At 43.3% G+C, this 13,838-nt stretch overlaps 1 protein-coding gene across 1 annotated transcript in view; it reads left to right on the forward strand.

Annotated features, from left to right (window-relative positions):
- cradd (CASP2 and RIPK1 domain containing adaptor with death domain) overlaps window positions 1–12,214 on the forward strand; it is a 34,139-nt gene extending 21,925 nt beyond the window's left edge. Inside the window, exon 2 of the mRNA XM_072241698.1 lies at window positions 11,035–12,214. Within this exon, the coding sequence (XP_072097799.1) occupies window positions 11,035–11,336 (302 nt within the window). The 3' untranslated portion in view covers window positions 11,337–12,214. The remainder of the gene's footprint in view (window positions 1–11,034) is intronic.
- Window positions 12,215–13,838: the final 1,624 nt, after the last annotated feature.

A 13,838-nucleotide genomic window follows, 5' to 3' on the forward strand; every position in this document is an offset into this window, starting at 1 on the left:
TTACTTTGAACTTTGTACATTTCAATGTATGTGTGAAAATTAAATGTGAATCTGAACATGAAGAAAATGAGGGAATTCATGGGGTGCGCAGCAGCGTAGCGGTCAGTGTAATGCTATTACAGCATCAATAAGCCGGGTTCAATTCCCACCACTGTCTGTAAGGAGTTTGTAAATTCTCTCTGTGACTGTATGGGTTTCCCTGTCTGTAGGGAGTTTGTAAATTCTCCCTGTGACTGTACGGGTTTCCACTGTCTGTAAGGAGTTTGTAAATTCTCCCTGTGACTGTATGGGTTTCCACTGTCTGTAAGGAGCTTGTAAATTCTCCCTGTGACTGTATGGGTTTCCACTGTCTGTAAGAAGTTTGTACGTTCTGACTGCTGGAGTCAGTTATCAAAGATGTGATAACAGCACATTTGGAAAGCAGTGAAACCATCGGACAAAGTCAGCATGGATTTGTGAAAGGAAAATCATGTCTGACGAATCTCATAGAATTTTTTGAGGATGTAACTAGTAGAATGGATAGGGGAGAAACAGTGGATGTGGTATATTTGGATTTTCAAAAGGCTTTTGACAAGGTCCCACACAGGAGATTAGTATGCAAACTTAAAGCACACGGTATTGGGGGTAAGGTATTGATGTGGATGGAGAATTGGTTAGCAGACAGGAAGCAAAGAGTGGGAATAAACGGGACCTTTTCAGAATGGCAGGTGGTGACTAGTGGGGTACCGCAAGGCTCAGTGCTGGGACCCCAGTTGTTTACAATATATATTAATGACTTGGATGAGGGAATTAAATGCAGCATCTCCAAGTTTGCGGATGACACGAAGCTGGGTGGCAGTGTTAGCTGTGAGGAGGATGCTAAGAGGATGCAGAGTGACTTGGATAGGTTGGGTGAGTGGGCAAATTCATGGCAGATGCAATTTAATGTGGATAAATGTGAAGTTATCCACTTTGGTGGCAAAAATAGGAAAACAGATTATTATCTGAATGGTGGCCGATTAGGAAAAGGGGAGGTGCAACGAGACCTGGGTGTCATTATACACCAGTCATTGAAAGTAGGCATGCAGGTACAGCAGGTGGTGAAAAAGGCGAATGGTATGCTGGCATTTATAGCGAGAGGATTCGAGTACAGGAGCAGGGAGGTACTACTGCAGTTGTACAAGGCCTTGGTGAGACCACACCTGGAGTATTGTGTGCAGTTTTGGTCCCCTAATCTGAGGAAAGACATCCTTGCCATAGAGGGAGTACAAAGGAGGTTCAGCAGATTGATTCCTGGGATGGCAGGACTTTCATATGAAGAAAGACTGGATGAACTGGGCTTGTACTCATTGGAATTTAGAAGATTGAGGGGGGATCTGATTGAAACATATAAAATCCTAAAGGGATTGGACAGGCTAGATGCAGGAAGATTGTTCCCGATGTTGGGGAAGTCCAGAACAAGGGGTCACAGTTAGAGGATAAAGGGGAAGCCTTTTAGGACCGAGATTAGGAAAAACTTCTTCACACAGAGAGTGGTGAATCTGTGGAATTCTCTGCCACAGGAAACAGTTGAGGCCAGTTCATTGGCTATATTTAAGAGGGAGTTAGATATGGCCCTTGTGGCTACGGGGGTCAGGGAGTATGGAGGGAAGGCTGGGGCAGGGTTCTGAGTTGGATGATCAGCCATGATCATAATAAATGGCGGTGCAGGCTCGAAGGGCCAAATGGCCTACTCCTGCACCTATTTTCTATGTTTCTATGTTCTCCCCGTGACAGTATGGGTTTCCATTATCTGTAAGGAGTTTGTAAATTCTCCCTGTGACTGTATGGGTTTCCACTGTCTGTAGGGAGTTTGTAAATTCTCCCTGTGACTGTATGGGTTTCCCTGTCTGTAGGGAGTTTGTAAATTCTCCCTGTGACTGTATGGATTTCCACTGTCTGTAGGGAGTTTGTAAATTCTCCCCGTGTCTGTATGGGTTTCCCTGTCTGTAAGGAGTTTGTACGTTCTCCCCATGTCTGTATGGGTTTCCACTGGGTGCTCCAGTTTCATCCCACATGAGAAAAATGTACAGGTTAGGTCAATTGGTCACATGGGTGTAATTGGGGATTGTGGACTCAATGGGCCGGAAGAATCTGTTTCCACACTATGTCTCTAAATAAAATAAACAAGCTTTAAGGTACAGTTTTTCTGCTGTATCCTTTAAGCCTGCTTTAGTGTAACTTTTCCCAGTACTTTAATAAAGGTCAGTGACATGATATGTTACCTCCATTTTCTTTTTCACCACATCCACCCTGTTATCTCTATCTTTTTCACCACATGAAACTGGCCTAGATCATTTATTTCTTGTATGGTTTGTGACCCACAACTTGTCACTCAAAGTAAACCATAATGCAGTTCTTTCTTTAGGAATCTTAATTTATTAAAGCTTACTGTTAGTACCACTGGGTATAAAATGATCTTAACATTTTGTCAATTCTTAAATAACCTGAACATGAGATTGTTCAAAGCCAGTGTCATTAGTTGTACTTTGAAGTAGAACAGTGGACCCATGCTAATTGAGACAGACTTAATTGTTTTTTAGATTTTTTTAGGTTCATAATGATGGTTTGAGGGACAGAGAGGGGAGTTAGGGATCAGGTTAGGGTTTAGTGACAGGGATTTGGGGGAATTAGTGTCTAAGGCTCTGAAGGCCAGTGACACAGATGTGGTTGGATGTCAGGCTGACAAAGTAGCATGGACAAGGGCTGGTAGCAAGTCTGGAGCTTGGGTCTTCATTCATTGTTATTGGTGAGTCCTGGAAGATCAAAGCTTGAAGATCGATTGGAAGTCCAGGTCAAACCTGAGGGTCGACAGATTGGAAGTCCAGATCAAACCTGAAGTTTGAAGATCGATTGGGAGTTCAGAAGTCGAGGCCTGATGGCCAAAGCCCTGAGTCTGTGAATCTGTACAAGTCTACAGTCCATTGAGGATCTAAAGGATTTAAAGTCTGGAGGCTGAAGACTGACTGCACCAGGATTAGAGGGCTGGATGTGCATGGGAGGGAGGAACAGGGCTTGCTTTGCTGTTTTTGTTTTGCTGCTCTGTATGTTCTGATTTACTTTGCTGAGTATGGTGGGCTTGTTATATTGGTGCCAAAATGTGTGGCGACACTTGCGAGTTGTCCCCTGCACATCTTTCTATGTGTTGGTTATTAACATAAATGATACATTTTGCTGTTTTGATGTACTAGTTATAAATAAATCTGAATCTGAAGACGGCTCTAGCAGGGCCTGATCACCCGTCACCTTGCATCCTCTTACTTTGGACCAAGGCCTTGCCCTTTTGAATCCGTGAGGTTCTGGTGTACACTGCCATTCCCGTTTTGAAGAATTCATGCACGTGCAACTTCCACTCTTCAATGCGAGGTTAAGGATTTGGAGTATTAAAAACCTCACAGACAGTCTCATCATTGACAAGTGGAACTGTATGGTCTGGGAATTCACTGACATCATGTGAGAGGCCATAAGGATATTCACCTCACCTGCACTATGAGTGGTACCAATGACCACCATTGAATCCATTCTGTTATCAATGATAACTTGTCCCCAGAACAACAACAGCAGCAACAGAAAAGCTACTGGAACAAAGGTGTTGTCAATGATCTTAGAGGCCAGACTTGGTCAGCACTTCACAGGCAATTTGGAAATCACAGCCAATAATCCCCATAGTGGGCTGGCCTCAGGTCCAAAGCAGCCACAAAAAGACCTTCTGCCCTCTCAACTAGAAAACACCAGACAGCTTTGATAAGGATGATAAGCAGATCTAGGATCTAACTAGATTGGTAGGAGAAAAGAAATGGTCCTATAGATATCTGAATGCCAGCAGAAAACTCAATGAACTCGGATGGGGAATGGAAAAAGTGTAGAAGATCTTGCTGCTGGTTGATAACCAGAACCTCAAGGTAGTATGTGGTGACTTACATATTCTTTGATAATAAATTTACTTTGACTTTGACTTGATTGCAGCTGAACCCATGTAAGTAAGTGGATATTATTCCATTACACTTCCGATGTGTTCAATACGCACAGAGGAAAGTGAGTCACTTGCCACAGGATTCCCAGTTACTGATCTACTCTGCTCTTGGAGTCTCCTTATGTTGCTGTCACAGTTTGATTTCTGGTCAAAGCTGTCTCCAAGGATGTCTGTCAAAATAATGTAATTGAGTGCCGAGGATCAGTGATTGAATTTTTTTTGGTTGGAGATGGCTGTTGCTTGGTATTTTTGTATCATGAATGTTACATGCCACTTACCAGCTCATGCCTGACTGTTGTGTAGGACTTGTTGGATGTAGTTATAAACTCCTTCATTTGTTCAGAAGTTGTGAATGGATTTGAATATTGTTGATTTGGTAGTGGACATCCCTTCTTCAGACCTTTCTTTGGAAAGACGATGGTTGACTGAGGACCCTACTCTGAGGAAGTCCTCGCCTTGGGTGGGTGATTGATCTTCAATAGCTATGACTGCCTTCATTTTGATGTCTTTTCAGCATTTTCCCCTTGAGATTCATTGACTTCAATTTTACCAGTGTTCCTTGATGCCATGTTCTTGTTGCCCTGATGTTAAAAGACTTTCACACCTCACCTCTAGACTTCATCTCTTTGGTCCATGTTAGTGCCAAGGCTATGATTGGGCGTGGGGCTGATTGGCTTTGGCAAGAGCAAAGTGATTACTGTTCACTAGTACTGCCAATGATGCATCTTTCTTCACTTTGCTGATGACTGTAAGTATATTCTTTGGGCAGTTATTAGCTGGATTGGATTTGTTGTGTTTTACGTGAACAGGCCATAGCAGGGCAGTTTTGCACATTCTTGGGTAGATGCTGTTGTTATAATTATATGGGACGGATTTGGACAGAGGCATAACTAAATCTGGGTTCAGGCCTTCAACACTATATAACCATATAACAATTACAGCACGGAAACAGGCCATCTTGGCCCTTCTAATCCATGCCAAACTCTTACCCTATCCTAGTCCCACCAACCTGCACTCAGCCCATAACCCTCCATTCCTTTCCTGTCCATATATCTATCCAATTTAACTTTAAACGATAACATAGAACCTGCCTCAACCACTTCTGCTGGAAGCTCATTCCACACAGCTACCACTCTGAGTAAAGAAGTTCCCCCTCATGTTACCCCTAAACTTTTGTCCTCTAACTCTCAACCCATGTCCTCTTGTTTGAATCTTCCCCACTCTCAATGGGAAAAGTCTAACGACGTCAACTCTTATCAATCCCCCTCATAATTTTAAACAGCTCTATCAAGTCCCCCCTCAACCTTCTACGCTCCAAAGAATAAAGACCTAACTTGTTCAACCTTTCTCTGTAACTTAGGAGATGAAACCCAGGCAACATTTTAGTAAACCTCCTCTGTACTCACTCAATTTTATTTACATCTTTCCTATAATTCGATGACCAGAACTGTACATAATACTCTAGATTTGGCCTTATACAAATTCAACATTACATCCCAATTCCTATACTCAATGCTCTGATTAATAAAGGCCAACAAACCAAAAGCTTTCTTCACCACCCTACCCACATGAGATTCCATCTTCAGAGAACTATGCACCATTATTCCTGGATCCCTCTGTTCTAAAGCATTCTTTAATGCCCTACCATTTACCATGTATGTCCTATTTTGATAAGTTCTACCAAAATGTAGCACCTCACATTTTTCAGCATTAAACTCCATCTGCCATTTTTCAGCCCACTCTTCTAACTGGCCTAAATCTCTCTGCAAGTTTTGAAAACCTACCTCATCATCCACAATGCCACCTATCTTAGTATCATCTGCGTACTTACTAATGCAATTTACCACCCCATCATCCAGATCATTAATATATATTACCAACAACACTGGATCCAGTACAGATCCCTGAGGCACACCGCTACACACCGTCCCCCAATCTGACACACAGTTATCCACCACTACTCTCTGGCATCTCCCATCCAGCCACTGCTGATTCCATTTTACTACTTCAATATTAATGCCTAACAATTGAACCTTCCTAACTAACCTTCCGTGTGGAACCTTGAGAAAGGCCACATAGACAGCATCCACCGCTTTACCCTCGTCAACTTTCTTAGCAACCTCATCAAAAAATTCAATAAGATTTGTCAAACATGACCTTCCACGCACAAATCCATGTTGACTGTTCCTAATCAGACCTTGTCTATCCAGAAAATTATATATACCATCTCTAAGAACACTTTCCATCAATTTACCCACCACTGACGTCAAACTCACAGGTCGATAATTGCCAGTTTTACCCTTAGAACCCTTTTTAAACAATGGAACAACATGAGCAGTACGCCAATCCTCCGGCACCTTTCCTGTTTCTAATGACATTTGAAATACTTCTGTCAGAGCCCCTGCTATTTCCACACTAACTTCCCTCAAGGTCCTAGGGAATATCTTGTCCAGACCCGGAGACTTATCCACTTTTATAATCCTTAAAAGTGCCAGTACTTCCTCTTCTTTAAATGTCATATTTTCTATAACTACCCTACTTGTTTCCTTTATCTTACACAATTCAATATCCTTCTCCTTAGTGAATACCGAAGAAAAGAAATTGTTCGAAATCTCCCCCATCTCTTTTGGCTCCGCACATAGCCGTCCACTCTGATTCTCCAAGGGACCAATTTTATCCCTCACTATCCTTTTGCTGTTAATATAACTGTAGAAACCCTTTGGATTTATTTTCACCTTACTTGCTAAAGCAGCCTCGTTTCTTCTTTTGGTTTTTCTAATTTCTTTCTTAAGATTCTTTTTACATTCTTTATATTCCTCGAGTACCTCATTAACTCCAAGCTGCCTATATTTATTGAAGATCCCTCTCTTTTTCTGAGCCAAGTTTCTAATATCTCTTGAAAACCATGGCTCTCTCAAACTTTTAACCTTTTCTTTCAACCTAACAGGAACATAAAGATTCTGAACCCTCAAAATTTCACCTTTAAATGACCTCCATTTCTCTGTTACATCCTTCCCATAAAACAAATTTTCCCAATCCACTCCTTCTAAATCCTTTAGCATCTCCTCAAAGTTAGCCTTTCTCCAATCAAAAATCTCAATCCTAAGTCCAGTCCTACCCTTCTCCATAATTACTCTGAAACTAATTGTATTGTGATCACTGGACCCGAAGTGCTCCCCAACAAATACCTCTGTCACCTGCCCTGTCTCATTCCCTAACAGGAGATCCAACACTGCCCCTTCTCTAGTTGGTACCTCTATGTATTACTTCAAAAAACTGTCCTGCACACATTTTACAAACTCCAAACCATCCAGCCCTTTTACAGAATGGGCTTCCCAGTCTATGTGTGGAAAATTAAAATCTCCCACAATCACAACCTTGTGCTTACTACACTAGAGTGGGGGTGTTGTTTAGTGTCATAGCCATTGCTGTATCCGATGCCCTCAGCTCTTTCTTCAGATTGCCTGGAGTGAACAGAATTGGCTGGGGACTAGTGTTTGTGATGCTGGGAATCTCAGGAGGAAGCCAAGGTGGATCCCCCACCAGATGAATGTTACTGCAAACACTGCAGTGTTTAGAACCCAGTGCTGAGCCCCATCATTACGGAGGGTGGGAGGTGCGTACAGATTCCTCCTATTAACACTTCATTTGGCCACTGCCATGCTCAAGTGGATAGATTGGAACTGCAAAGCTTTGATCTGTTAGTTGTGAGATTGTCTACTTCTATTAGTGACATGAGATGGGCAATGCTCATGTTCACCCAGCCACACAATGTGGGGTATAGGCCATTTCTCACCTGGTTTGGTGAGAGTGAGTGAGTGAGTGAGTGAGGCCTCCGTCAGTCAGGGTCTACCATGGATGTTGTGCCCTAGCTGTTTAGAACCGCAGCCTGGGCAGTACAACATGGAGAGCAAGCTGTTGCCCATGTAGCAAGCTCCCTCTCTCCGTGCATCAGATGAACGTAAAGGACCAGCAGAGAGCCGTACATTTTGGTACCAGCAGCAAGACTGCCTTAGGGACTCCAGTTCCGGATTTTTTCCTCAGGGATTACTCCCGAAGCCTTTCCTATGAGTGGGTATAGCCTCAAGGCAGTAGAGGTTTGAGATCAGAGTTTTCCTTCTCCCAGATGAGCTGCCAACCATGGCTGACGAGCCTCATCTACCTGAAGCGACTGGTTTTAAGATGCCAGTAACCTGTCTTTGCCCCTTCTCCTGTCAGTAGAAATGGTTCTGGAAGGCTTAGTAGCTAAGCCACACTTGAAGACCAGGACTTGGACTTGGTTGTCAGAGGCAATTTGAGACGCACGCCATTGGGAGCATTTAATAGGCAGTAGCAGCTTGTCCTCATTACCACCCCGGTCTTTAACACCTTAAGGAACCATTGGGTGAGACTGACTGGAAGTAGAGGTAATAGGTTTAGGGTGAAAGGTGAAACATTTAATGGGAATTTGAGGAGGGACTTTGTTACTCAGAGGGTGATGCAAGTGTGGACGAGCTGTCGGTGGTCGTGCTGCATACAAGTTCAGTTGTAACATTTAAGAGAGGTTGGAATAGGTAGGTGGAAGAGAGAGAAATGGAGGCCTGTGGTCCAGGTGCAGGAAGATGCGACTAGGCAGAAGACCAGGCTGGCACAGACTAGATGAGCTGAAGGGTCTGTTTCTGTGCTGTGGTGCCCTGACTCTGTAACTAAGGAAGGGCCAGCTTCCTCCATTCCACCATGGTGGTTGTTCTCAGCTTCTCCTCCAGGCTCTGAAGCTGAACTGTACCAATCTCACTTACACCACGCTTATGAAGTCAGGGCAGCGACTGGATGCCTCGTCGTGCCTTGCTCACTCCTGCCTTACAACATATCAATCACAAGCAAATGACTGAAGGCAGGGGCATGATGAAATATTTATCAGGAAGGGATTGCCTATGACAGAAGCTCAGTGCTGACCAGGAGGGAGCAACCTGCGTGATTTTAAACTTGAGAAATTCTGCAGATGTTGAAAATCCAGAGCACAAAATGCTGGAGGAGCTCTGTAGATTAGGCAGCATCATGAAAATTGAATAAACAGTCAATGTTTTGGGACTGGCAAGGAAGGGGGAAGATGCCAGAATAAAAAGGTGGGGGAAGGGAAAGGAGGGTAGCTGGAAGGTGATGGTGAAGCCAGCTGGTTAGGAAAGTTAAAGGGCTGGGGAAGAAGGAATCTGGTAGGAGAGGAGAGCGGACAATGGCAGAAAGGGAAAGGCACCAGAAGGAGATGATATGCGGGTGAGAAGAGGTAAGAGAATAGAGTGGGGAATAGAAAAAGAGGGGAGGTGGAGGGAATTTTTTTTTATCAGCAGGAGAAATCGATATTTGTGCCATCAGGTTGGAGGCTACCCTAAGGGTGGCCTCATCATCTTGGCACAAGAGGAGGCCATGGATCAACATGTTGGAATGGGAATGGGAATTAAAATGCTTGGCCACGGGGAAGTTCCAGTTATGGCGGATATAGTGGAGGTGCTTGATGAAGCATTCCCCCATTTTACGAAGGGTCCCACCAATGCAGAGGAGCACCAGACACAATGGACGACCCCAACAGATTTGAGGGTGAAGTGTTGCCTCACCAGGAAGGACTGTGTGGGGCCCTGAATGGAGGTGAGGGAGGAGGTGTTAGTCGGTGAAATCACTGATGTGATTTCCACCCTCGGCCCTTGCAGAGGTTGAGTAAGTGGCTCACCACCACCACAGGAGCCACTCAAAATGGGAAATATATGCCCTCCTCTTAGCCATGCCCTCTTCTAAAATAAGACCAGCTGGGTTAACTTGTTCATCATTTATTCCTGTCGCATGACTTTTCTTGAAATGAGAAACAAAATGCTCAGATGCTGAGTCCACGTTCGGGTTTTGATTGGAGTAAACAAATTGATATCAGTAGCTACAGCTCTAGCACTCTAATGCAATTGGGTTCACATATTTGTGAAATATGTCAGAGTGTGGTTTCAAAGCAAGTACAAGATGCTTCTTGTATGAGCTAATTCTTGTGAGAATAATACAAGGACACGAAAGGAAGAGTAATCATGAGGGGTATGATCAGCATGGCACACAATGATCTATTCTGTCTGGACTTGCAAATAAAAGCAGAACTGAAGTAACCTTGTAATTCTGCTTGAAGCCTAATCATCTCCTTTCAGTTAAAAAAAAGTACATATCCCTAACATCATAATGAAATTCATCTGGATGTCTTACTAACACTAGCCTCGATTCATCATTGTGCAGTTTGGAAAACTCACTCTGTCTTGGCAAGTTGAACAGTAAAAATAAGGCACATTGTGAATTGTTCCTGCACATTCTTAGACATTTATGTGCACTGGGGGGAGTAGTAAGTGTTTCCAATCCACTAAGTAAATTTTGGGTTTATTTTCTCATTTTCCATACTGGCAGAGAATAAAGTGGTGCAGTGCAGAGAGGTACATAAAACTCTGCAACAGGTACATAAAACTCTGGTGGAACCATTTGGAATAGTTAGTTCAGATCTGTACTCCGAACCACTGGATGCATCTGTTGACACTTCAGGAATGCAGTAAAGTTTTACCTGAATTAAAATGTTCAGTAATGGGGACACTAGAATTCTTGGGCATGTTGGAGGTTGAACACAGTTAAAGTCAGGAAGCAATTCCTCACACACATTTACTGGAAGTCTACAACTCTCTCCGACAACCTGGTTGACAATATCAATACTGCAATTGAAAGGTATTGAGTATTAAAGATTATGGAACCTAGGCAGGTGAAAGGAGGTTGGTCACGGTCTAATCAAACCATTGAGTTGCCTCAAGGCAGTAAAATGGCTTCCTTTGTTCCAGTGAGAGACAATGCTTTGGGTGTCTCCAGCAACTCTGTGTGGTCTTCCTTAGTTTGATCTGTAGGGTGTCACTAAGCAAATACTCCATTTAAAAATTAATGCAGGGCTGTATTTTTTTCCACTCTACTGAGAATCTCCTCTGCCAATGATGGTTTAGTTCTGAAGTTGCACTGTGAAACTAGGAATTCACTCAGTAGCCTTTTTTCCTCTCTTCCAGATGACGTACAATCAACCATTTCGGAAGACATCTTGAATGGTGTACCCACCGACAAGCAATTAAATCGGCTGTCCGGCCAGCTGGGGGCAGAATGGGAGAGAGCTGTGGTGGATCTTGGACTGAAGAGTTCAGACATTTATAGATGTAAAATGAACCACCAATACAATGTGCAGGCACAGATCTTGTCAGCATTTCTCCTGTGGAAACAGAGGTTAGGAAAACGTGCCACTGTGCGGAACCTGTGCAGCAGCCTTATTTCAGCAGAGGTTGATCAGATAGTGATAAACAATGCATTTCAGTGAAAAACAAAAGGGCTGGGTTTGACCCACTTCACAGGCTCACTGTCTACCGAACATAAAACGCTGGAGGAACTCAGTGGGTCAGCCTGCATCTGTGGAGGGGGATAGACAATCGACATTTTGGGCCGAGAAGTGTCTTGCCTCAAAATATCGACTCTCCGTTTCCTCCATGAGTCCCTACAGCAGCTCGTCCTTTGCTCAAGAATCCAGCTCTAGTGTCACCATCTACAGGACTCGCCCTCCTGCACTTACCTGGGCAAGAAGTGAAGAGTTAGTCAAGCTGACCACATAGATAACCAATAAGAAAATCCAATTTCCCCCGGGATCAATAAAGTATGACTATGACTATGATAAAGACTAAGATTATAGCCTTCTGCCAATTCAATCCTTTGGCTCCATCTCTTGATATTCAGAAGCATATAGAAATGTAAGATTATAATATAAAAATGTTTTTTAAAATATTAGAATAAGGAAGGTGGATTTCTCTGTGTAATGTTGGGCTTTGGACTCCCACTGAGTTTGCATGAGTCAATGAAGTATTTAACCAGAGGTGGCAAAATGCCATTGGTTTCATATGAAATCGTTGGACATAGCCAGCCTCATCGGCCCATTGACCTTCAATATCATCTAATCCTGGTCACCTTTCACAACCTGTGAGCGTGTGAAATATTTGAACACCAAAAGGCAATGTCCTTTTTGTATTTGTTCAATACAGTGCAACGCTATGACTTGTCAAAAAAAACCCAGAAAGGGTGTTATTCTGAGAAAGAAATGTTACAGGATATGGATGGAATCTCTATATGGTGTATTCAAGTGCTGTTCTAAGCATTTTTGTGATTTGCAACTGAAAGAACTGGTAATAAATAAAGATCTATTTTATTCCATTTTGGAAGTGTTGTTTAATTCCATGAAATACATTGAGTCAGAGCCTGAATCATCATTTAGCAAGCTGTGTACCAAAGCCTTTCTATATGATAGCTGGGTAGGTAAATCAGTACTTACTCCAACAGAGGAAGGACCGGGTGTTTAATGCAGCAGCATTTTATGAAATCCCATATCCTTCAAGGAGTAACTAGATAAGTGCGGGAGGCAGAAATGATTAGAAGGCTATATTAACCAGTTTAGATGATGAGGAATGGGAGCATGCTCATGTGGAGCTTAAACACTGCCAGTGGCCACACATTTTAATTCCACATCCCATTCCCATTCTGACATGTCTATCCACGGCCTCCTGTACTGTAAAGATGAAGCCACACTCAGGTTGGAGGAACAACACCTTATATTCCATCTGGGTAGCCTCCAACCTGATGGTATGAACATTGACTTCTCTAACTTCTGCTAATGCCCCACCTCTCCCTCGTACCCCATGCATTATTTATTTTTATACACACTTTCTTTCTCTCACTCTCCTTTTTCTCCCTCTGTCCCTCTGACTATACCCCTTGCCCATCCTCTGGGTTCCCCCCCCCCTTGTCTTTCTTCCCGGACCTCCTGTCCCATGATCCTCTCATATCCCCTTTGCCAATCACCTGTCCAGCTTTTGGCTCCATCCCTCCCCCTCCTGTCTTCTCCTATCATTTTGGATCTCCCCCTCCCCCCTCCACTTTCAAATCTCTTACTAGCTCTTCCTTCAGTTAGTCCTGACGAAGGGCCTCAGCCCAAAACGTCGACTGTACCTCTTCCTAGAGATGCTGCCTGGCCTGCTGCGTTCACCAGCAACTTTGATGTGTGTTGCTTTCTACATGAAGTAAGTTTGGAAATCCTTGATCTGGGTCCATTTATTATGGTTTTGCACGATATCACTAGTGTGTGCTGTGAGTGAATTGGGAATATTTTTCATTCAGGCCATATGGTTGACCCAACTACTCTCCTGAGATATCTTCTTGACTTAGTGGTTTAACAGATTGGATCACCTGAGTTGCTTTTTATCCCAGAGCCAATCGAACAAAATGAGTTCTGAACACTGGCCAGGTTACCTGCTTATTGTTTCCACTATCGATTTATTATGGGCTTGAGTTGGTGTTGTTCTTTTGTTGCTTGTTGTGCTCTGTGTTGTTCTGCCAAACATTGTGGGCATGCTATGTTGCAGCCAGAATGTGTGGCCACACTTGTGGTTGCTCCTAGCATATCCCTAAGTGTGTTAGTTGTGGGTAAAAATTCTCTTCACCAGCCTTACAACTCCACACTTCTTATCCTGTGCCCAGTGATCTGTCTCTTCTCCCACCAATTCAATATTTTCCTTGCACCGTAAACGTCATCTGTCCTAGAGAATCTGCAATAAGACAATGTAGTTTTATCCAAGCAATTTCTACCCCCCACCCCTCACAACATCCCTCTAAATCACTTGTTCTTTTATTCTTGCTCATTTGATTCAGATTTATTTATCACATGTACATATATCGAACCATACCATAAAATGCATTGTGTGCGTTTACAACCAACACACCTAGGAATGTGCTTGGGACAACCCGCAAGTATCACCACACATCTGGCGCCAATATAGCC

Source organism: Mobula birostris, chromosome 23 (genome assembly GCF_030028105.1).
Source record: "Mobula birostris isolate sMobBir1 chromosome 23, sMobBir1.hap1, whole genome shotgun sequence".
Taxonomy (NCBI): domain Eukaryota; kingdom Metazoa; phylum Chordata; class Chondrichthyes; order Myliobatiformes; family Myliobatidae; genus Mobula; species Mobula birostris.